The sequence below is a fragment of the Dendrobates tinctorius genome, unplaced genomic scaffold (genome assembly GCF_039654945.1).
Source record: "Dendrobates tinctorius isolate UK_male_01 unplaced genomic scaffold, ASM3965494v1 ptg000035l, whole genome shotgun sequence".
In the NCBI taxonomy this organism is placed as follows: Eukaryota; Metazoa; Chordata; class Amphibia; order Anura; family Dendrobatidae; genus Dendrobates; species Dendrobates tinctorius.
Genome location: NW_027361703.1, coordinates 10,506,676 through 10,531,690, shown reverse-complemented (window position 1 = coordinate 10,531,690; position 25,015 = coordinate 10,506,676). Strand labels below are relative to the sequence as shown.

Genomic DNA, 25,015 nt, shown 5'->3' with positions numbered 1-25,015 from the left:
AGAGTAGCCACTTTTTGCTTTGATTACTGCTTTGCACACTCATGGCATTCTCTTGATGAGCTTCACACTTTTTTGTTAATTATATAATTCCACATGTGTTAATGCCTTCAGAGTGAATCTACAATTTTCATAGTCATGAAAATAAAGAAAACTCTTTGAATGAGAAGGTGTGTCCAAACTTTTCGTCTGTACTGTATCTCTGGCCAAATATTTTTCTATCCCTCTTCACAGCAGCATGGACATGAAATTACTGGTATTAAAAGGTAATTTCAAATCTCACACAGAAAAATTTGTGAATACAAACTTATGACAAACTCTGACACACTCAGTGGAGTAATGAATGTGTCACATGTATTTGTTTTTCTATATCACCTAAGGAATGTGCTTCCCAGACCATTGGGGGCATCACAAACATGGACCAGACCTCAGTCACAGGATAATAAAACTCCTTAATCAAGAACTTTTCCAATATTTATGGCCACAACTATTTCTCCCTCCCCCATACTCATAGCCCTGCTTCATGTCACTTATTTTATCTATTCTATTATTCCAGTCTCTGGTTTTGCATAAATATGTGATTTTTCAGATTTTGTGTGATTCTATGATGAAGAGACCTGAGTAGTCACAAAAGCTTTCCATTTTTTGCCATCTTTTCAGTTAGCCATTAAAAGACAAAACAATATTTGTGACCTGCACACTTTGTGTCAGAGACAGCTGCAGTTAAATATATAGATTTTGGGGAACTTTCTTTAATATTTTTAAAAACAAAGGAGGTGGAGACTTAACGAAACAAACGTCAGGGTGGTGGGCTGCATCTACACTCGTAAGTACTTTTCCTGCATTTGAGCCACTTTTGTCCAGATTGTTAGGATAGCTAACCCTCCTCACTAGTTGCTATATTTAGACATGTCATTTTAATGCAGGCATGTTATGCATTAGTATTTATTGCTCTTTGCACCTTTTTCTTGAGTGTTTTTCCTGCATTCATGTTCAGCAGCCTCAGTGTTTTTATTGTTGTTTGCAATTTTAATCTAATAATAATAATTTTTAAGGAGTATATTCTAAGGATGTTAGGACCTCTCCTTTTGTATCATATTCTGCTTTTCAGTACATTAACAATGGAGAAGAAAAAAATGTGTTATTGAAATTCAAATGCAGTAGAACCACTGTCAGCAACCCCTTATCACTCACCAATCACATTGACTCTTTTAGTCTGTCACTGTTGCTGATAGCACCTTTCCTATCTATCTCTCACCCCTATCAATTGAATCTCTGTATTATTCACACACCAGTAGACTCATCTTCTTCACTGCGGTAGTTGTTATGTGAATACTGAGTACGCCACATTCATTTACATAATTTTAATTCTGTATTTCTTTCCAGGGTAGCAATCTGGGATGATGGTAGCCTGGAAATCCTCAATATAACAATGCTTGATGAAGGCAGCTACACATGTTTTTCTGAGAATAACAGAGGAAAAGCAAATAGCACAACAACTCTTTCTGTGAAAGGTAATGCTTGTAAGGAATCTGTCACATGAAAAATGCTATTAACCTGCAGATATGAGGTTAATCTGCAGGTTAACAGTGTTCTGAACCTGCCCAGTGCCCGCACTTAGACCGCCATTGCCGGGAACAAGTGAACTTTATTTCATCCTGTAACATTTTGGTTTCAGACTTGGGGGCGGAGCCAGTCCACGTTCAGTCACCGCTCAGTGTATAGAAAGCGGCGGCTGTAACCGTGCCCCCGGCAATGACTGACAGCTGGCCTTAATTCTGAGCTGCTGCAGTCAGTACAGGAAGCGCGGTTACAGCCACAGCTCTCTAATCACTGTGCGGTGACTGAAGCCATGCCAGCGCCACCCCCATGACTGAAACCCAAATGATAGCTGGAGGAATACAGTTAATTTCCTCCTGATAGCGGAAGTCTAAGTGCCTGCACCGAGCAGGTTCCTAAGGCTACTTTCACATTTCCGGCTTTGGAATCCGGTGGCCTGCGGTGAAAAGCCGCAATACCGGATCCGGCATAAAATGCTGACAACGGATCCTTCTTTTGGCCGGATACGGTGGAGTAGAAATTTAAAGGAACAGATGACCCTGATCCCTCCGTTCTGGCCATGTGAAGGGGTTGCTGGATGAGAGAGAGAGATATGTAGATATATATATATATATATATATATATATATATATATATATATATATATATATATGAAGAGAGATATATAAAGAGAGAGAGAGAGATTTTTTATTTTTGCCGCCGCTTGCAGGGTTAACATTCTTGCCCGAGGAAATATGTAGGGCATGCGCATTGGAAAAAAGCGGTCCGTCAGAGGAAAAAAACGTTGCATGCAACGTTTTTTCACAACGCCGCATCGTCACTTTTCGCCAGATCCGGGAAAACCCGGATGCGCCGTGTGTTAATGCGGCATAATCCGGCACCAATTTATCCCAATGGGGAAAAAGCTGGATCCGGCACCACATATCGCCGGAACCGGTTTGGGAAATTTTCGCCGCAGGGTGCCGGATGCTAAAAGCCGGAAATGTGAAAATAGCCTAACACTATTAATCAGCAGATTGACCTCATATCAAGTTAAAAGCATTTTTTCACGTGACAGGTTCCCTTTATAGAATGTCATGACTATGGACCTCAGTCACAATATGTACCCAAGAATCACTTGTACCACCTAATTTTGTTAACTGTTTTATTTATTATCTCAAAGATGTAATTGTTAGAGGTTGTACCATAATGCGGTTTAAGTTATCCTTTATTCATAGAATCCACAGGCATCTCACCGTTTGGAACCCAGAGATCCCAAGAATGGGGCACATATGATTGGAGCCAAGTATATTGCCATATGGTCCCATAAAGAGTGAATGGATTGGAGATCGACCATGCCCAGCTCTACTCCAATCAGACAGTGCTCTGCAGAGCCCTATTCTCGGAATTTATAACCCCATTCTGGGACCCACAGTGATCCTGGGAATGGGACTATGGATAGAGGATGACGTTCTAATATGGAAATACCCATTTAAGCACAATTCAATGATTCAGTGAAAGCAATTTACATGAATATTAGATTCTGTATAATATGATATGCTGATAGAAGGTCTGCACAAATTATCCATGTGAATCGCAATCAGCTGAATACGTTAAATAAATTTACACTGCACACGCACAGACATGATGCACATAAGATTTGCATTAAGCCCCTCTTAGAGATCTGCAATGGGCCATCACTGTAGAAATCTTAAGTGTTACGCCGGGATCACACATGCGAGAAACTCGGACGAGTCTTGCAGTTTAATACCCGGCACTGGCTCAGGCACTCGGGAGCGGCGCGTGCGGCTGCATAGAAATACATGCATCCGCACGCTCCTCTCCCGAGTACCGGCGGCAATGCCGGGTATTAAGCTGCAAGACTCGTCCCAGTTTCTCACGTGTGATCACGGCCTTACAGAGATCCTTTGGTGAGGAATTAACAATGAGGCCAATGAGACACCTACATTTTCAACGTGAATATATCCATTCTGTGAGGGTAAAGCCAAGTGGTGTAGCCGCAACTCTGTTTTTTTTTTTTATATGGATAAAAAATGCAAGCGGCTGACCGCATGTGGTTGGCCAGAAACTATTTTTGCATAAACAGACGGGGCATTTTTTAACGCCATAACCTTAATTCAGGAGTGCATTTTAGGAAACCTGGAACACCTGTCACAATGATCCGTCTAAGCATGTTTTAGTAAAATATGCACTCTCAGACCTCATTCACATATCAAAAAAAGGTTAGATTTTTATCAGTGTTTTGGATCCAATTTTCAGCAATGTTTGGTCTGTGTCAATTCATATGATCCATGTCTCATCAGTAATTTTCTCTTATGTAAAAAAAAAAACACAGAAATTACAATGCTTTTGCAAAACGGAGAGCACAATTAGAATTATTTTACGGCTGTAAGTATAGTATTACACGTCAGATCAATAGAGTGATATAAGGTATATGTGTGTATTGTTTTTCAGCTTTATGATGGTTTTTATATGTCAATTTACAGCTGCCACGAAAATTACCCTTGCACCATCCAATGCTGATGTATCAGTGGGGGAAAATGCAACCATACAGTGCCATGCCTCTCACGATCCTGGTCTGGAAATTGAGTTTATCTGGTCTTTAAATGGATTCATAATCGAGACTGATGGAACCAGCTATTATGAAGAGCATATACGGGTAAGAGCAATAACCATATAGTAAGGTTATGTTCACACGTTGCGTTTTTGCATGTAAATTTTACGCTCCGTTTTACAGTACCAGCTAGTGATGAGCGAACATGCTCTGATCATATCTCATCCAAGCATGCTTGGGTTTGCTCATATATTATGTCCGATTCCCCGCTGCTGCATGATTTTCGGCTATTAGACAGCATCAACAGGTGTGGATTCCCTAACAAACAGGCAATCGCCACGTGTTGAGGATGTCTAACAACCACAAATCACGCAGCCACAAGGACTTGAACATAATATACGAGCACGCCCGAGATACTCCGATAAGACATTATCCGAGCATGTTCGCTCATAACTACTACCAGCAAAATCTATTAGAATTCAGAAATGCATACTTACTTAATATTTTTTTCCTGATTGAATTGGAAAACTGCTGCGTTTTTCCAAATTGCCGCATGTCACTTCTTACAGCGTTTTTGCTGATTTTTTGAAGCATTTTTTTCATAGAAAGTAATGAATGAGTGCAAAAACTCAGCAAACAAGTGGTTATCAGATTTTGCTGCCTTTTTAGTTCAAAACCCTGAGGAAGTTGCATCATGTTTTTTTTTTTTTTTTTTTGGGGGGGGGGGGGCAATAAACTTTATCAACATGCACAAGAGACAATAAAAAAAAAAACAGCAAAAAAATACAGCAAAGTCCACGTTTTGTAAGCAGCTTCTTCAGGGTAAGTGCACACGTAGTTTTTTGGTTGTGCGGATTTTGTAGAGAAATCCGCCTGTAAATCCGCAGGACAAAATAGCCTGTGGTTTTGCCCTCCCGCTTCACACCTCATAATGATAAGTTGTGAAACCGCAGAGGAAACCGCACAAAGAATTGACATGCTGCGGATGGTAACCCGCAGCAAAACCGTGCGGAAAAATCCGCAGCATGTGCACAGTGTTTTTTTTTTTTTTACATAGGAAATAAAGGTACCGTACAACGCAGCAGAATCTGCTGCGGAACCGCAGAGCCAAAACCGCTGCAGATCCGCAGCAGAATCCGCAGCGTGTGCACATACCCTCACTGCTAAGAGAGCAGGTTTTGCCTGCAGAAAAAAAATACAGCAAAGACGCAACCTGTGAACATAGCCTAAAGGCTTCAAATCTTGTGACTACAATAGTTCGCAAACAAATAGAAATTATTTATATTTAAAATGGAATTGGCAACCTATGTTAGAATAAAGCCACGGAGACTTTATTTCTCACTGTGCAGACTCTAGAAAACAGCTCTACTGTATGCATGGAGCCAAGTAATGGTAAAAACCTGTTAGAAATGCTCTCTACCATATGGACCAATTTGTAATTTTATGACTAGTTTGACTGGATTTTCATAACATTTTTCCTTTTATTGAACTTATACTATGGAAAAACAGGATTGTTTAGGAGTTTTTAGGAAAGGGATCACCTTTAACCCCTTTCTGCCTAGGATAGTTTTCATTTTTGCACATTCGTTTTTACCTTCCCTTCTTCCAACAGCTATAACTTTTTGTATTTTTTCATCTACATAGACATATAAATGACTGTATTTGTGAAGTGAATTGTAGTTTTGATTGACACCATTCACCGTGTAATATGCTGAAAAACAGTAAAAGATATTCTAGATGTTTCGTGTTACAGAACCACTCAGCACCCAGAATATGTTGTGCAGTTATATGTATGTATAATAGGTTCTATGTGAGATGCATGTCCCTAATGCATCAGCCCACAGGCTGCGCCCCTGGGCAGAGGGGACACGATATTCTCCTTTTGTCCGCCCTCCCCCCACCTTTGTAATTCCCACAGTAAACATCGGCAGGCTCCGGCCACCTGCTTTTTGTAATGTATGTCTGGCCTGCCGCTTTTCTATTGGTTTGCCCTCTGTATCTGTGTGATATATTCTGTGTCCTGTGAGTAAAGTGTTGTCAGACTGGAAATACGTGGAGAAGCAGTGATCTTTTATATGCGCCCATGTAACCAAGGAATTCCAGCCAGCGTCATTCATTCAGACTCCAGCCAACGCAGAGCGGACCTCCGAAAACACGGGGTGGTACTGAAAGAGGTACCCCAGCTTGTGTAGACCCCGTTACACTAGATACAGTGAAATGATGAAAAACTGTAAATTTGGCTTTTTTTGTTTTATTTTTGCATTGTTTTTACATTGAAATCAGAAATTAATTAGCTGTAACACACATTACAAAACGCAGTGTCCTTTTAATAACAACATAACCTATATATATATATATATATATATATATATATATATATATAAAAAAAAAATAACATGCACTTATTTATAAATTCATAGGGCCCAATTCACGAAAGCTTTTACACCAGTATTTTGTCTTAAATAGTTTTGATAAGTCGTATAATTTTGGTACAACTCAAGCCTGTGCTAAAATTTTGCGACTTAAGACACTCTCGTGCCTTTTTTCCCCAGCTGTGACAATGTAGATAGGGCTGGTGCAGTTGTGACGCCCTCCTCTCATCAAATTTATGACAAGGGGTGGCATTCACAATTCTACAAATCTTAATCCAGCAGGAACTAGAGTAGGATTTGTGGTGAGGTCCCCGCTAATTTCCGACTCTCGTGATTCATTAAGAAGTATGAACCTTTTAATGAGTAAGCAGCATCTGACTCCAGCATATCTCCTCATTAACACCATTGTGATCAATGCCGGTTCCTGAAAAATCGGGCCCCTTAACAACTGCTGATATGCCTTTTAACGTCGGCAGTTAAAGGGGTTGTCCGGGCTTTTCACATAATCTCAGTACATATCTGGGCTGCAGAATTATGACAATAAGTAATTTACTTTCTGTCACTAGTTTGCACAGTTTTCTAGATATTCTGAACAGAACGTCCAAGGGGGGGTGTTATGGCATTGAAATGAGAACTAGTCGTAACCTCCTACTCTACTCCAGACATGCCCTCTATAGCAACAACCCCACCCTCCATAGCTACAGGCCCTCCCCGTCCACATGAAGCAGCCCTCATCACACAATAACGAATTCTTCCCCTCCAGCAGCCTTACTGCAGAGAGCAGCTGCTCCTCCCCCAGACACACAATGAACAGTTATCTCTGGAAAGTGAATCTAGTGAGGAAGGAAAATCGTCCTGTATTCTGGGCCACTCCATGATTACAATACATAACTCATTATCAGTAATTCCTTCCCTCACTGTCCCAGGCTGCTGGCAGCAGTGAGAACAGACTGTGTGATGCCCAGTGATGGGGGTCTGCAGCTTCTAATTTGCACAGGGGATGGCAGTCACTGATGTAAGCTGTTGTGTGACAAAGCTTCTGCTGTGTGAATGAGTCAGCTCTGTGTCACTGATGTCTTCACACAGCAGCAGATTTGGTGTGTATGTGTGATCACTGTGTCTCTAATGACACAAATACTGATGGGAGCAGCCTGTCCAATCAGCAGCTGTAACAGTGTGAAGTGTTGGGGGGGTGTATGTATGTATGTATTGTGCTGCTTTCACAAATACAGGATCACTGCTGTGTTCTTTCCAATGCTGGAATAATTATAAAGATAAGTGCTGGTGCAGTTTACTGCCAGCCAATGAGTGGGCAGGGGGTGGTGCTGGTCACTGGAGCTTGCTGGGAGTTTGATGGAGCTTCGCACATACACTGCACCAAATCTGGGTTGGGGTTTGATCTAGGGTTAGGGTTGGGCTAGGGTTAGAGTTGAGGGGTGCAGTTTTTAAAATGGTGTCACTTTTGGGTATTTTCTGTCATATTGACCCCCCAAACTCACTGCAAATGTGATGTGGTCCCTTAAAAAAATAGTCTTATAAATTTTGTTGGAAAAATGAGAAATCGCTTGTCAAATTTTAACCCTTCTAATGTTCTAACAAATTATGTTTCCAAACGTGTGTTGATGTAGAGTAGACATGTGGGAAATGTTATTTATTAAAAATTTTGTGTGACACAACTCTCTGATTTAAGGGCACAAAAATTAAGTTTGAAAATTGCAAAATTTTCAAAATGTTTTCTCCTTCATCTCATTGGGGGACACAGGTACTGTGGGGACACAGGTACTGTGGGTGTATGCTACTGCCGTCTGGAGGCTGGCACTAAGTATACAAAAAAAAAGTTAGCTCCTCCGTCGCCGCATACACCCTCGCCCCGATTGCGGGCGGAAACCATTTTTTTGCTTGGTGTCCTATGGAGGCACACGCAGTCTGGTTCTCTCCAGACTAACTATTTTTTTTTTTGTGTGGTTTTCTTGCTATGAAGAGGAGACAGGGGCGACGGATCCTATTGAAAGGGTCCGATCTCCCCAAACCATCAACAGGCGAGCACACGTTGAGTATCACCTCCGCGTATCCTTTCCCGCACCGAGGGATATATCTGGGACTTTTCCCCAGACTTCTATTTTTATTTTTTATTTTATGGAAATGAGACAGGGGCAACACATCCTATTGAAAGGATCCGATTTCCCCAAACCATCAACGGGCGAGCACGTGCGAGTATCTCTCCACGTATCCCTTCCCGCGACGTGGGACATTATGCCAGACTTAGCCCTGTCCACCCCTACGTATTGAAACCATGGGCTTGCATAGAGGCACAAGACTAGTCTGTGCGGCCCCCACTGCTCCACCAACGCAAGACGGCGGTGCTGCATGGCGGCGGACGGTCCCTCTCCTCGCCCCTGCAGGGCAGACGGAGCTAGGGTGCCTGCACCGTCCTAAAATCAAATACCCCAGGTGCCGCTACCAAGTGATGGGTAGACAAGGCCATGATGCAGGTATGGAGCTGGGGAGGTCTCTGGGCAGCGTTTTTGTAGGATGGACCCCCCTGTAGAGTCCAATAATGATCAGGGCAGCTGCGATTGCAGCGGCATGCAGCTCCTCGGGCATAGTGGGCCAGGCTTCGATCTGCAGCACCATTCCCCACCCTCCCCCCGTCTCCCTTCCTCCCCTCTCTCCGTCCTCTCTTCCTCCTCGTCTCCCCACCTCCCTCTGGGTACCTGCGTGTGGCGGGGTCCGGGAGGCTCTCCCGCGGGTCTGCGCTGCCAGCGGATGGAGGAGAGCAGCGTGGGGGATCCGGATCGCCGGGCTAGTGGGGGCGCCTGCGCTCGAGCGGGCGGACGGGTCTAATTTAGCCCACGGCTTCGACCTAGGCCGCGGGTGGAGGGTCCCGCCCCCCAGCGCGACGTCATATCCGGCGCCGCCCCCGTGACTAGGGCGGGCGCTGGATAAAGTTGAGGCCCCAGCTTCAGAGCAGGGTAGGCCGCGATCAGAAGAGACACTCGCAGCCTACCAAGAGGTGGAGGAGCGCATCGGAGGCAGACCCAGGAGCGCGGGGGGACACACAGGAGCAGGGTAAGTGTGACCCCGTCCCGGAGCTGCGCTACGTGCATTTAAGGGTTACCCTTCTCCTCCTTTCCCCTTGAACTTTCATAAGAGTGGGCCTAAGCAGCATTAAGTCTGGGAAAGGAAAAACGCACACGTTCCTTTATGCCGCATGCTTTTCCTGTGAGGTTATGTTCCCACGAGCGCAGACTATTAAATTATGTGAAGCCTGTGACTCCGAACGCGCCCAGGAGCCCTCCCGTGCGACGGAGCCCAGGGGTCTGGATCCCCCGGAATGGGCGTTATCACTTTCTCGGTCCATGGTTTCGCTTACGAAGGCAATTGAGACCCTTCAGGCCCCAGATAGGGGTAGAGACGACGGCTCGCCTTTTGGGAAGGGTTCATCCACCTCACAAGAGCCTCCGGCCTGCAGGGGCCGCACTCTCTCTAGGCAGACGCATAGGAAGAGAACCCACACTGCGTCTCCAGGCCCCTCCGGTGCTTCAGTATCCGTGAGTGCGGTGTCTCGCTCACCATCACCATTTTCCGTGAGCGAGCAGAGTTCAGATTATGATGGGGGAGGAATCCTTGGACCTGGATACCCCGGGGTGTCAGGAGACGGTAGACAGTCTCATTGAAGCGGTCAATCAGATTTTGGGTATTGAGGAGAACGTCTCTCTAACAGCAGGTCATAAAGTATCCTTTAAGATGGCCAGGAGACCGCATAGAGTATTTAGCTCTCATCCAGAGTTCGAGGACATAGTCCAGCGACACAGGGAACGTCCAGACAAGCGTTTTTCGGGCCATAAAATGCTAGAAACGAGATATCCGTTTGCACCAGAGCTCTGTAAGAGATGGGCGGAATCTCCGGTTGTGGATCCCCCAGTGTCACGCCTGGCCTCGAGATCTTTGTTGTCGGTGCCTAGTGGTTCTTCTATTAAAGACCCCGCGGATCGGCTCATAGAAAGTTTAGCCCGCTCGGTGTATGAGGCATCAGGATCAGCACTCTCTCCTTCATTTGCGGCAACATGGGTAGCCAAGGCCATGATGTCATGGTCAGATTCTTTAAATAAGGTCTTACAGGATAGAGACCTGCCGACGGAAGTGTCTGAGATAGCAGGTCAGATCGCGATGGCAGGTGACTATTTAATCAATGCGTCCTTGGATGCGGCGAATTGCGCAGCACTAGCGGCGGCGAATGCAATCGCCATTAGGAGAGCCTTGTGGTTAAGGCTATGGCGGGCTGATTTGATCTCCAAGAAATCCTTGACTTCCCTACCTTATCAGGGTAGCCGCCTATTTGGGGAAAAATTAGACAAGCTCATCTCAGATGCAACGGGGGGAAAAAGCAGCTTTCTCCCACAACAGAAGATTAAACTGCCATTTCGTCAGCCTCAGGCGCGCTTTCGGGCATTTCGCAGCCCTGGGTGGATGGCAGCAGCCAGTTCTTCTGCCCCAGCTCGCTACAACCAGGACAAGGAGCGTCAGGTCACGTATAGAGCCAACCCGCTGGGCAGGATGTGAGGCCGCCCGCCCAGATCAAGGGGAGCCAGATCCCAGAGGCCCTCAGCGAAATGACTCGGGGCATCCGATACCCGAAGATGGCAGAGTGGGCGGACGCCTACTCAGGTTCTGCCACGTTTGGGTCACGGTGGCACGCGACGCATGGGTGGCGGAACTAGTGTCGTCGGGGTACAAAATAGAATTTGTCAGAGATCCTCCAAGACGATTTTTTCTTTCCCGGCTACCCAAAGCAGAATCCCGGGCAGAGGCATCAGGGTGCTGCAGCGCAACGGGGTCGTTGTTCCTGTACGAGAGTGCGAAAAGACTCAAGGTTTTTATTCCAACCTGTTCGCGGTGCCCAAGAAGGACGGGACAGTAAGGCTGGTTCTGGACTTAAAGCTCTTGAACAGATTCATCAGAATCAGGCACTTTCGAATGGAATCTCTCCGTTCAGTCATAACGTCCATGGAGCAGTGTTATGATTGAGTCACCGTAGGAGGCAGATACAAAAATAGAAGCTACGTCCAGAAAACCAGAGAAGTTGGCAACTATCAGATTGCAGACCCCTGAACCTATCAACACAACTAGCAGTAGCCGTGGGGGGTTCCTACGGTGCGCTAGACCCCTCGATCACAGCCGGAGAGCTAAATAGCCTAAAGACAGAAAAGGAAATCTAAACTGCCCCAGAGCAGACCCCAAGGTAAAAGACAGCCCCCAACATATAATGACGGTGAAGCAAGATGAAAAAACACTCACACAGATAGAAAGATAGGCTGAGCAAACAATGGGGCCCAAGCTAACTAAACAGAACAGGAAAGGAAGGTTGCTGTCTGCAATCTGCCAAAACCCTATCAAAAACATAAGCGAACAAGCTGATATGGAAAAAGACCCTGAAGCAGCTAGGCTTCAAAAACTAAATCAGCACTCAGGTATTTTCAGAAGACAGAGCTAAAGGAATTCTGCTCACCCCAGCAGGGAATGGCAGAAATCCAGAAAAATTTTGCTATAAATTTCCGATAAAAATTAGCAAAACCCAAAAACTTCTGGAGGGCCTTCAAAGAAGTGGGCTGAACCCAATCGTAAATGGCCTGTACCTTGGCCGGGTCCATTTCAATATTTGAGGGAGACAAAATAAATCCCAAAAAAGAAATCCTCTGTACTCCAAAAAGGCATTTAGATCCTTTGACATACAGGGAATTCTCCCTCAAGATCCGGAACACAGTCCGAATATGTTCCACATGAGAATCCCAATCCTTGGAGAAAATCAAAATATCATCCAGATAGATAATCAAAAATTTATCGACGAAATCTCGGAAAATATCGTTCATGAAGCACTGGAAGACAGGAGGGGCATTAGTGAGCCCAAAAGGCATCACCAGGTACTCAAAATGTCCCTCCGGAGTATTAAACGCCGTCTTCCATTCATCCCCATGCTTAATGCGAATAAGATTATACGCCCCCCTGAGGTCAAGCTTGGTAAACCAGCAAGCACCTTTAACTCTGGAGAATAGATCAGAAATCAGGGGTAACGGATACTGATATTTAACAGTAATTTTGTTGAGGGCACGATAATCAATACAAGGTCTTAATGATCCATCCTTTTTGGCTACAAAAAAAAAACCGGCACCTAAGGGTGACGAGGATGGTCTAATATGACCCTTCTCCAACGCCTCCTTAATATAGGATCGCATAGCCTCATGCTCGGGTACCGATAAATTGAAGAGCCGGCCCTTGGGAAATTTACACCCCGGGCTCCGTTCAATAGCACAGTCATAACTCCTATGAGGAGGCAGAGACGCAGACTCATTCTCACTAAATACATCATAAAAGTCCGCCAAATAATCAGGAACATCATGCGACTGAGGAGAGGTGGAAAACACCGGAGCCTCACTAAAGGCTCACCGACAACCCCAACTCGCCACAGACACAGATTTCCAATCCAAAACTGGATTATGAATTTGTAACCAGGGAAACCCCAGAACAATAGTATCATGCAGATTATGCAACACCAAAAATCTGCAATTTTCTTGATGGTCTGGGGTGACCCGCATTACCACCTAGGTCCAAAACTGAGGTTTATTTTTAGCCAAAGGAGTAGCATCAATCCCCCTCAAAGGGATAGGCGTCTGCAGAGGTGTCATCGGAAATCCACAATGTTTAGCAAAATCCAAGTCCATTAGGTTTAGGGCTGCTCCCGAATCCACAAAAGCCTTGGCGGAAAATGTGGACAGGGAGCAGATCAGAGTAATAGCCAGAAGAAACTTAGGTTGAACACCACCAACAGAAAATGTGTGTGCAAAGCGTTTCTCTCGTTTAGGACAGACAGAAATAACATGCGAGGCATCTCCACAGAAAAAACACAACTTATTACGCCTTCTGAACTCCTGACGCTGCTCTCTGGACAAAACTCTATCACATTGCATAGGTTCAGACATTTGTTCAACAGGTGGCAACACCTCTCGTGCAGTTTTGCGTTCGCGCAAACGCCGATCAACCTGAATAGCTAATGACATAGAATCGTCAAGACCAGAGGGAACAGGAAATCCCACCATAGTATCTTTTACGGCTTCTGACAACCCCTTCTGAAAGAGAGCAGCCAAGGCATTATCATTCCAGGTAGTAAGTACTGCCCATTTTCGGAATTTTTGACAGTACAATTCTGCAGAATCTCGACCCTGGTACAATGCCAGCAGGGTCTTTTCAGCCTGATCAATGGCATTAGGTTCGTCATACAACAACCCCAAGGCTTGAAAAAATGCGTTCACATTAGTCAGAATAGGATCATCTGGTTTCAAAGAAAACGCCCAATCCTGGGGATTTCCACGCAGCAAAGAGATGACAATTTTAACCTGCTGCGCGGAGCTCCCTGACGAGTTAGGCTTCAAGGCAAAAAATAATTTACAATTATTTTTGAAATTCAAAAATTTAGACCGATCCCCAAAAAATACATCAGGTGTAGGAATCTTTGGTTCAGCAGCATGTGAATGAGCAAGGTAGGCGGAAATTCCCCGCACTTCCGCAGCGAGCTGCTCCACACGATCAGACAATTGCTTTATCTCCATTGAGAGAAAAAAAAATTCCCCCTACGGCCTCAGAGATATAGAGGAAAAAATATACACACTTTTTTTTTTTTTTTTTTAATTCTTTCCTGCTATTGAGTACCCTAGGATCTGCGGTATGGCTGGTGATTCTGTTATGATTGAGTCACCGTAGGAGGCAGACACAAAAATAGAAGATACGTCCAGAAAACCAGAGAAGTTGGCAACTATCAGATTGCAGACCCCTGAACCTATCAACACAACTAGCAGTAGCCGTGGGGGGTTCCTACGGTGTCCTAGACCCCTCGATCACAGCCGGAGAGCTAAATAGCCTAAAGACAGAAAAGGAAATCTAAACTGCCCCAGAGCAGACCCCAAAGTAAAAGACAGCCCCCAACATATAATGACGGTGAAGCAAGATGAAAAAACACTCACACTGATAGAAAAATAGGCTGAGCAAACGATGGGGCCCAAGCTAACTAAACAGAACAGGAAAGGAATGTTGCTGTCTGCAATCTGCCAAAACCCTATCAAAAACATAAGCCAACAAGCTGATATGGAAAAAGACCCTGAAGCAGCTAGGCTTCAAAAACTAAATCAGCACTCAGGTATTTTCAGAAGACAGAGCTAAAGGAATTCTGCTCACCCCAGCAGGGAATGGCAGAAATCCAGAAAAACAAAGCAAAACAAAGTCAAAGCACAAATGCAAAAAGCCGAGCAGAAAACTTCGCTTTAGAAGAGCAGGAATTCAGACTGGTCTCCAAGGATCTCACAGAGAAATCACCCGCAGGGCAGAAGGGTGTCGGCGGCCTTATATCCAGTCAGTAACTCCACTCAGCCAGTCATCATCATTAGGCTCAGGTGTTTGATAATCAGGCTCACTACCTTTCTTTACCAGAAGAGGGAGTTCATCGGGCCTCAGTAGTGAAGGGGAAAATGAACTCACAACAGAGCAGGGAGAATACTTGGCCTCGATCGATGTCCAGGATGCTTACCTGCACGTCTCTATTTTTCCCCTGCATCAAAGAGTCCTACGTTTTGCAATCGATGGTCGGCATTTCCAATTTGTGGCTCTGCCCTTTGGGTTGGCCACCGCCCCCAGAGTGTTCACGAAGGTAATGGCGGTCGTCATGGCCATGCTACATTCTCGGGGCATAGTGGTTTTACCGTACTTAGACGACCTCTTAGTGAAGGGTCCTCCCTTTCGGGCATGCGAGGAAAATGTCAGCATCACGCTAGATACCCTGTCTCGCCTAGGATGGCTGGTCAACGGGAAAAAGTCGTCCCTTGTCCCAGCTCAGAGGATCTCATTCCTAGGGATGATTTTCGACACCTCCCGAGGGTTGGTAATTCTCCCTCGGGACAAGGCTTGAGCGCTCCATCAGGGAGTTCGGAATCTTCAATGACCAGGCCCTCACGCCATTCGATTCGGGTTGAGGGTTCTAGGGAGGATGGTGGCGGCAATGGAAGCGATTCCGTTTGCCCAATTTCATCTTCGTCCCCTGCAGCACGCTCTCTTGACATCTTGGGACAAGAGTCCATTCACGCTCGATCATCAGTGCAGGTTGTGCTCTCTAGTCAGACGGTCACTTCAGTGGTGGACGCGCGACTCCTCTCTTCTTCAGGGCAAGCCTTTTCCCCCAGATCAGTGGTTGGTGATCACAACCGATGCGAGTCTTCTCGATTGGGGAGCAGTTTCCCGATCAACTTGTTGGAGATTCGAGCGGTGTGGTTGGCACTGCAGCATTTCCAGCACTTTCTAGCAGGGCGTCTGGTCCGGATTCAATCGGACAACACCACGGCGGTGGCGTACGTGAATCACCAGGGAGGCACGCGCAGCAGGGCAACCATGCGCGAGATAGAGCATGTACTATGCTGGGTCGAGGGGAACCACTCTGTAATCTCAGCAGTCCACATACCAGGCGTGGAAAATTGGGCAGCAGATTTCCTAAGCCGGCAGGGTGTCGCAGCCGGGGAATGGTCCCTGCACCCCGAGGTCTTCCAGCAGATTTGCCAACGGTGGGGGACTCCGGACGTGGATCTGATGGCCTCCAGGGAAAACGCCAAAGTAGCCGTGTTTGTTGCTTGGTCTCAAGACCCGCGAGCAATCGCAGTGGACCTACCGTGGAGCCAGTTTCGGCTCCCATACATGTTTCCCCCGCTGCCACTGCTTCCGAGGATCATCAGAAAAATCAAGGCAGAGGGGGTTCCGGCAATTCTGCTGGCCCCAGACTGGCCCCAGAGGGCATGGTACGCGGATCTGGTGCAGCTCCTCGCAGACGTTCCTTGGCATCTGCCGGAACGGCCAGACTTACTGTCTCAGGCCGAACTGCCACCCGAACTCAGGGGCACTGTGTTTGACGGCATGGCCGTTGAATCTTGGATTCTGACCCAGGCGGGGTTTGGGCGTGAAGTGGTTGCTACAATGGTTAGCGCCCGGAAGCCTTCCTCGGCGAGAATTTACCATCACACTTGGAAGGTTTTCTTTCGTTGGTGTCGAGAGCACGGGGTTTCTCCACTGTCTTTTTCGGTTCCCAACATCCTGGCTTTTCATCAGGCAGGCCTAGATGCAGGATTGGCCCCGAGCTCCCTTAGGAGACAGATATCGGCCTTGTCTGTCCTCTTCCAGCGAAGGATCGCTACTAATATGCCAGGTCAAGACGTTCATCCAAGGGGTCTCCCATTTGGTGCCCCCCTATAGAGCGACTATAGAATCCTGGGATCTTAACCTGGTCCTGGGTGTCCTGCAGGAAGCTCCTTTTCAGCCGTTACAAGAAGTTTCATTATCATATCTTTCCAGGAAGGTCGTATTCTTGGTAGCTATAACTTCCATTAGGCGGGTTTCGGAGTTGGCAGCCCTATCTTGTGAAGCACCTTTTCTGACTTTTTACAAGGATAAGGTAGTCCTTAGACCAGCTCCTCCCTTTCTGCCGAAGGTCGTGTCCTCTTTCCACATTAATGAGGACATTGCTCTGCCTTCATTTTGTCCAGCGCCAGTACATAGGGTGGAAAGGGCGCTCCACACGTTGGACCTAGTGAGAGCGCTCCGGAGGTACGTGTCGAGGACCGCACCTTTTCGCCAGACAGACTCGCTGTTTGTGATCCCCGAAGGGCGCAGGAAGGGGCTCGCAGCCTCAAGGTCGACCATAGCCAGATGGATTCGTCTAACTATTCAAGAGGCTTACCGTATTAGAGGCACACAGATTCCAACAGGGATAGGGGCGCACTCTACTCGAGCAGTGGGCGCCTCTTGGGCGCTTCGGCACGCAAGGCGGCAACCTGGTCCAGCCTGCATACTTTTTCAAGCATTACAATGTGCATACTCAGGCTTCGTCAGATGCGAGCCTGGGTAGAAAAATTCTCCAAGCGGCAGTGGCACACCTTTAAACAGGAGGGCATGCGGCTTGGATCGGTGAGTTGACTTCCCACCCAGGGACTGCTTTAGGACGTCCCACAGTACCTGTGTCCCCCAATGAGACGAAGGAGAAACATGGATTTTTGTGAGTACTCACCGTAAAATCCTTTTCTCCGAGACGCTCATTGGGGGACACATCACCCACCCTGATAGCCAGTTTGCTCTTGTTTATTTAATTAGTATAATTCCTTTTTTAAAAAGGTAGGGTGGTCCTTTTTCAGAGACATGTATTCTGCGTTAAGGCTAATTTGTTTTGTGTTCTCCTACTGCTGTTGCACTAAACTGGTTTCCGCCCGCAATCGGGGCGAGGGTGTATGCGGTGGAGGAGGAGCTAACTTTTTTTTGTATACTTAGTGTCAGCCTCCAGACGGCAGTAGCATACACCCACAGTACCTGTGTCCCCACAGTACCTGTGTCCCCAATGAGCGTCTCGGAGAAAAGGATTTTACGGTGAGTACTCACAAAAATCCATGTTTCAAAATGTCAGTTTTTTCATAAACACAAGTTATATACACTGCGTGCAGAATTATTAGGCAAGTTGTATTTGAGAGGATTCTTTTTATTATTGAACAACAACTATGTTCTCAATCAACCCAAAAGACTCATAAATATCAAAGCTTAATATTTTTGGAGGTTGAAGTGTGTTTTTTTTTAGATTTGGCTATATTAGGACAATATCTGTTTTTTCAGGTAACTTACTGTGCAGAATTATTAGGCAACTTAATAAAAAACAAATATATACCTGTCTCACTTGTTTATTTTCACCAGGTAAACCAATATAACAACACAAAATTTAGAAATAAACATTTCTGACATTCAAAAGCAAACAAAAAATCAGTGACCAATATAGCCACCTTTCTTTACGATGACACTCAAAATCCTTCCATCCATAGATTGTCAGTTCCTTGATCTGTTTACGATCAACATTGCATGCAGCAGCCACCACAGCCTCCCAGACAATGTTCCGAAAGGTGTACTGTTTTCCCTCCTTGTAGATCTCACATTTTATGAGGGACCACAGGTTCTCTATGGGGTTTAGATTAGTTGAACAAGGGGGCCATGTCATTATTTTTCTTCTTTTAGACCTTTACTGGCCAGCCACGCTGTGGAGTATTTGGATGCATGTGATGGAGCATTGTCCTGCATGAAAATCATGTTTTTCTTGAACGATACCGACTTCTTCCTGTACCACTGCTTGAAGAAGCTGTTTTCCAGAAACTGGCAGTAGGTCTGGGAGTTGAGCTTCACTCCATCCTTCACCTGAAAAGGTCCCACAAGTTCATCTTTGATAATACCTGCCCATACCAGTACCCTACCTCCACCTTGCTGGCGTCTGAGTCGGAGTGGAGCTCTCTGCCCTTTACTGATCCAGCCTCGGGCCCATCCATCTGGCCCATCAAGAGTCACTCTCATTTCATCAGTCCATAAAACCTTAGAAAAATCAGTCTTAAGATATTTCTTGGCCCAGTCTTGATGTTTTATCTTATGTTTCTTGTTGAAAGGTGGTCATTTTTCAGCCTTCCTCAGCCTGGCCATGTCCCTGAGTATGGCACACCTTGTGCTTTTTGATACTCCTGTAACATTGCTGCTCTGAAATATGGCAAAACTGGTGGCAAATGGCATCTTGGCAGCTTGACGCTTGATTTTCCTCAATTCATGGCAGTTATTTTGCGCTTTTTTTTTAATAACACGCTTCTTGCGACCCTGTTGGCTATTTGCCATGAGGCACTTAATTGTTCGGTGATCACGCTTAAAAGTTTGGCAATTTCAAGACTGCTGCATCCCTCTGCAAGACATCTCACAATTTTTGACTTTTCAGAGTCCGTTAAATCTTTCTTCTGACCCATTTTGCCAAAGGAAAGGAAGTTGCCTAATAATTAAGCACATCTTATATAGGGTGTTGATGTCATTAGACCACACCTCTCCTCATTACAGAGATGCAAATCACCTGGTTTACATAATTGGCAGTTGGCTTTCAAGCCTATACAGCTTGCAGTAGGAAAACATGTATAAAAAGGATGATGTGATCAAAATACTCATTTGCCTAAAAATTTTGCACACAGTGTAGAAGAAATTTTACCCCTAACATGAAGTATATGTCACGAAAAAACATTCTCAGAATCAGTGGAATCCGTTGAAGCGTTCCAGAGCTATAACCTCATAAAGTGACAGTGGTCAGAATAGTAAAAATTGGCTTGGCCAGTAAGGTCAAAATTGGCTTGGTCACTAAGGGGTTAAAGCATACAGAATTTATGTAACTACACCTGGCCGCATGTTGCTCATGCTACTGTGAGCAACCAGCATGGCCGAAGTGTGCTACCATGGCCTGTAGCGTCTTGTTTACCATCAAGCACATATGGGACATCACGGCTCAGTAATTGCAAAGTGAGCTGCCAGCAATGAATCTTGATGATTTGCATGCCCAAATGAATTCAGCATAGGACAATTTTCCTTAGACAACCAATTATAACCTCACTGATAGCATGTAAGTGTATTTATTTTTGCACATGGGGCTCACACTTAAAGGGAACCTATCGGCAGTTTTGGCCGATATAAGATACAGCCACTGCCTTTCAGGGCTTATCTTCAGCATTCTATAATGCTGTAGATAAGCCCCCAATGTAACCTGAAAGATAAGAAAAATACATTTTATATACTCACCCGGAGGTGTGGTCCGGTCCGATGGGTGTCGCAGGTCTTGGTCCAACTCCTCCCATCTTCTTGCGATGCCATCCTCCTGCTTACTTCATGTCTCCCCGGCATCTCGCTTCTGCGCAGGCGTATATATCTGCCCGGTAGAGGTCAGAGCAAATTCCTGCAATGCACAGGTACCTTTCCCAGCGCCTGCGCACTGCAGTACTCTGCTCTGCCCTCAACAGGGCAGATAAATACGTCTGCGTAGGAGTGCGATGCTGGGGAGCCAGGAAGCAAGCAGGAGGGTGGCATCGCAAGAAGATGGGCGGTGTCGGACCAAGACCTGCGAAACTCAGCGGAGCAGACCACCCCACAGGTGAGTATAATAAAACTTATTTTTGTTCTCTTGCAGGTCAGATCAGGAGCTTATCTACAGCATTATAGAATGCTGTAGATAAGCCTTGAAAGACGATGGCCGTAACTTATATCGGTGAAACCTGGTGACAGGTGCTCATTAAAGTTAATCTATCAGAAGTATTTCACATCCCAAATTATTTACATGTAGATCTTTCAAAGACAAAACCATCAATACCTTTGCATGGGCAGTATTTCCCCTTCACCCATGACAGCACCACATGAGAGAGGGATCCACCCCGCCAGGACAGGAACCTACTGAAACATAAGGGGCGACACCTCTCCCCCGCTTCAGTTGGGTTCCTGTCCTGGAACGGGATCCCAGTCTGACAGCGGCGGTGCCTGTCATGAATGAAGATGGACCCAGGGCCGTCCTGGCGCGGGAAGAGCAGGTCTGCTTACCTGCAGCGCCGGCCGTCGGTGGCCTGGAAGTGCAGTCTCCGGTATTCCTCCTGCAGGCCCCGGGTTCGTGCGGGTGCGGTATGGCGACCTCAGCAGCGGGATTCTCCTCCGTGCCCCCCTCCCCCTGCGCGTGCCCGATCCTTCCACATGAGCGACAGGGGAAGCCGGGGGCGGTTTCCGGCGTCTGACGTCGGCGGCGTGGTGCACCCTGGGAGCGCGCCGGCTGACGTCACAGATGCGACGGCAACATGGCACCTGGTGCGGCGCCGGCCACAGAAGAAGGGAAACGGCCGGCAGTCGCAGGGGGGAGGGGTACAGACCACTCACCGAGCACTCACTGGAGGCACCTACAAAAGGAGAGCAAGGAGCAGGATGGCCAGGTGCTACAATGGAGTCTCAGCAGGAGCGTTCATCGTCTCCATTGTCTCTGCCCCCCCGTCGCAGACCTCTGCACGCAAACATGGGAGCTGTTTAAGCGGCAAGAGCAGCCGCCTGAGCCATAGATCGAGGGATTCCTCGAGATCGAGAGAGCGCAAGACGCATGCTCCAACAGAGCCTCCGAGTCCGGTATCTGACTTTGTGGATGGTGAGTGATCTTCGAGAATGTTAGACCAATATTGACAGGGTCCTTCTTGTGTGTTATTTTTTCCCTTAGGAAAAAGGCAAAAAAGCAGGGAGCAAAAGGAATAATAGAGAGTGTGCTATATGCCAGAGCCCCCTAGAAAAAAGATTGGCAAAAGGACCTTTGCGCCAGCTGTATCCAGCCTCCTATGACGGAGGAGGTGCCGAGCCCGGCAACTAACCTCAGATCAGTCATAAGGTCCGAGTTAAAGAGCTCACTTAAAATATTATTAAAGAAAAAGAAAAAAAAATATAGAAGAGAATCCCCAAGTTCTTCATCAGACTCTTCCTCATCCGAAAATCAGATTGAACACAGATCCTCCTCCTCTTTGGATAGTGATACGGGGGGCAGGCCGTGTTTCCCTGTAGAGGATACAACGCTCTCCTTAAGGCCATTAGAACGACCATGGGCCTACAGGAGGAGAAAGTAACTAAGTCCCTAGAAGACGTAATGTTTGGGGGATTACAGGAAAGGAAAAAGCACACCTTTCCGGTCAACGACAAAATCCAGGCACTCATTGAAAGAGAGTGGAGGAAGCCTGAAAGATCAGGTAGCCTTCCCTCCTCCTCAAAAAGGAGATATCCCTTTGAGCCTAAAGATACTGATATCTGGGACAAGGTCCCAAAAATTGATGCAGCAGTATCCAGATCATGCAAAAGGTCGGCCCTGCCCCTAGAAGACTCAGGAGTACTGAGAGATCCGCTAGATAAAAAAGCAGACTCCTATCTAAGACACACATGGGAAGCAGTGGCAGGGGGTCTGAAACCGGCAATAGCCGACACCTGCACAGCCCGGTCCTTAATGATCTGGTTACAGCAGCTGGAGGAAAAACTCGCATCCAAGGTGTCAAGGGAAAAAATTTTAGGAGAGATGTATCTTCTACATGGAGCAGCCGCCTTTTTGGCCAGCACCTCTGCCGATTCCATGAGGTTGACGGCGAGGGCAGCAGGGTTATCTAACACTGGAAGGCATGCTTTATGGCTTAAAGGCTGTCCGGGAGACCTACAATCAAAGGCTAAGTTATGCTCTCTGCCATGTGATGGACAATTTCTTTTCGGAAAAAATTTAGACGACATCATTGAAAAAGCAGGGGATAGGAAGAAGGGCTTCCCCAGATTTATGGGAGAGCAAAGAACACCGCCCTTTCGGAGGGGAAAATTCAATAGAGTCCTCCGGGGGATCGGAAAAGATAGGGGGACAAAAGAAAGAAAGAGTCCGGATTCATGTTTGGGGGAGCCGCTTCATCTGCAAAAAAGTCCTCACAATGACGCCGATATCCCTGTAGGGGGGAGACTGATGCTCTTTCATCAGGCCTGGGAAGATATATCTTCCAATACTTGGTGTGATAAAGCACTCCAGGATCGGCTTTGCTGGGGTCAAAAGTCACGTGCGTTCAGCATGAAACTCAGGCGCAGAGCTGGGATTCGGGTGTAACTGACCCTGGGTCAGGTTTATTAACGGTGAAAGCAGTGCATAAGGAAATAAAACATAAAACAAATCCTTGCCTGTCCGGCACTAACTAAACAATGGACAACCTAACTACCAACTGGCGGGCTTCTCCCGTCCAGCCAAACCACAGTTGCAGTGGGCACTGCTTTCACTCACGTGTGTCTCTCACACAGACAGGCTCTCTGTGTTCCCAGGCTGAGACACTCTCACAACCACCTGGCATCCTTTTATATCCACCTCCCATTATTCATTAGCAAGCAGGTGCGATACTGACCAGATTAGGCCACATAGGAAAGGAATCTGGGCGAGATATACCGGCCCTCATCCACTATTCCCACATGATTCTCACATATCCCCCCCTCTGCTCAAACCACTCCGGTCGAGCAATGACACCCGCCAAACAGTGCACTCGGGACAGGGCACCTGCATTTCCCATCTGTACCCCTGGGCGGTGCTCCACCGTAAAAGTGTATGCCTGCAGGGCAAGGAACCACCGGGTCACCCGGCTATTCCGTTCCTTGTTCAAGTGCATCCACTTGAGAGGGGCATGGTCAGTGATCAGCCTGAACTTTCGGCCCACCAGGTAATATTTGACGACCTCTAGAGCCCACTTAATGGCGAGGCACTCTTTTTCTACGACTGCATACCTTTGCTCGTGTTTATTCAGCTTCCTGCTGAGATAGAGGACTGGGTGTTCCACTCCGTCCCTCACTTGTGAGAGTACGGCCCCAATACCGGTATCAGAGGCATCCGTTTGTACCACAAACTCGCTGCGGAAGTCCGGAGTCGCCAGTACGGGCTGAGAGCAAAGTGCCCGTTTTAAGCCATGGAAGGCTTCAGCCGCTAAACTCCATCTAATCATGACGGAGTCTTTCCCTTTTGTAAGATCCATCAGGGGGGTAGCGATGGCTGCAAAATTGGGTATGAACCGGCGATAATAGCCGGCGATCCCCAGGAAGGCTTGCACCTGCTTCTTGTTGACAGGTTGTGGCCAGTCCTGAACCGCCTGAATCTTATCAACCTGGGGTTTAACAACACCCCTCCCAATTACATACCCCAAATACCGGGCTTCTTCTAGCCCGATGTGACATTTCTTGGGGTTCGCGGTTAGACCTGCCTCCCACAGGTCGTCAATCACAGCTTGTACTTTCTGGAGATGAGTCTCCCAGTCCAAGCTGTAAATGACAATGTCGTCCAAATAGGCCGAAGCGTACTGCCTATGTGGCCTCAGGACTCGATCCATCAGTCTCTGGAAGGTCGGTGCTCCGTGCAGTCCAAACGGCATATACACATACTGAAATAGACCTTCTGGGGTAGCAAATGCTGTCTTTTCTCTGGCAGCCTCCGCCAGAGGGATCTGCCAATACCCCTTTGTTAGGTCTAGGGTCGTAATATACCGGGCTTTTCCTAACCGATCTATTAACTCGTCGACCCGGGGCATAGGGTAGGCATCAAATTTTGAGACTGCATTCAGTTTCCTGAAGTCATTGTAGAACCGGATGGTGCCGTCCGGTTTAGGAATTAGCACAATCGGGCTGGACCAAGAACTGTGCGATTCCTCAATGACACCTAACTCTAACATTGCCTTCACTTCTCGGGAAACGGCTTCACGGCGCGCTTCCGGGATTCAGTAGGGCTTTACGTGAACTGTGACACCAGGTTCCGTTACGATGTCATGTTTCATTAGCATAGTCTGCCCGGGTTTTTCTGAGAAAAACTTTTGGTTGTGAAGTAGAAACTGCCTGACCTCAGTCTTTTGCCGCTCCGAGAGAGTCTCTGCAACCCGTACCTCCTGTACGGTATGCGAGCAGACGGGACGGGCCAGCTCCGCTGACAAGGCAGACCGATCTTTCCAGGGTTTTATCAGATTTACATGATAAATCTGTTCAGGTTTCCGTTTACCTGCCTGGTATACTTTGTAGTTTACTTCACCAACACTTTCCTTAATCTCAAAGGGGCCCTGCCACTTTGCCAGGAACTTACTGTCCACCGTGGGGACCAGGATCAACACCCTAT

At 46.8% G+C, this 25,015-nt stretch overlaps 1 protein-coding gene across 2 annotated transcripts in view; it reads left to right on the top strand.

The window, feature by feature from the left end:
- Nucleotides 1–25,015, top strand: part of CNTN1 (contactin 1) — a 323,390-nt gene that overhangs the window by 229,667 nt on the left and 68,708 nt on the right. For both annotated transcript variants that reach the window (XM_073573262.1, XM_073573261.1), the window contains 2 exons: nt 1,384–1,511; nt 4,044–4,216. In XM_073573262.1, the coding sequence (XP_073429363.1) occupies nt 1,384–1,511; nt 4,044–4,216 (301 nt within the window). The remainder of the gene's footprint in view (nt 1–1,383; nt 1,512–4,043; nt 4,217–25,015) is intronic.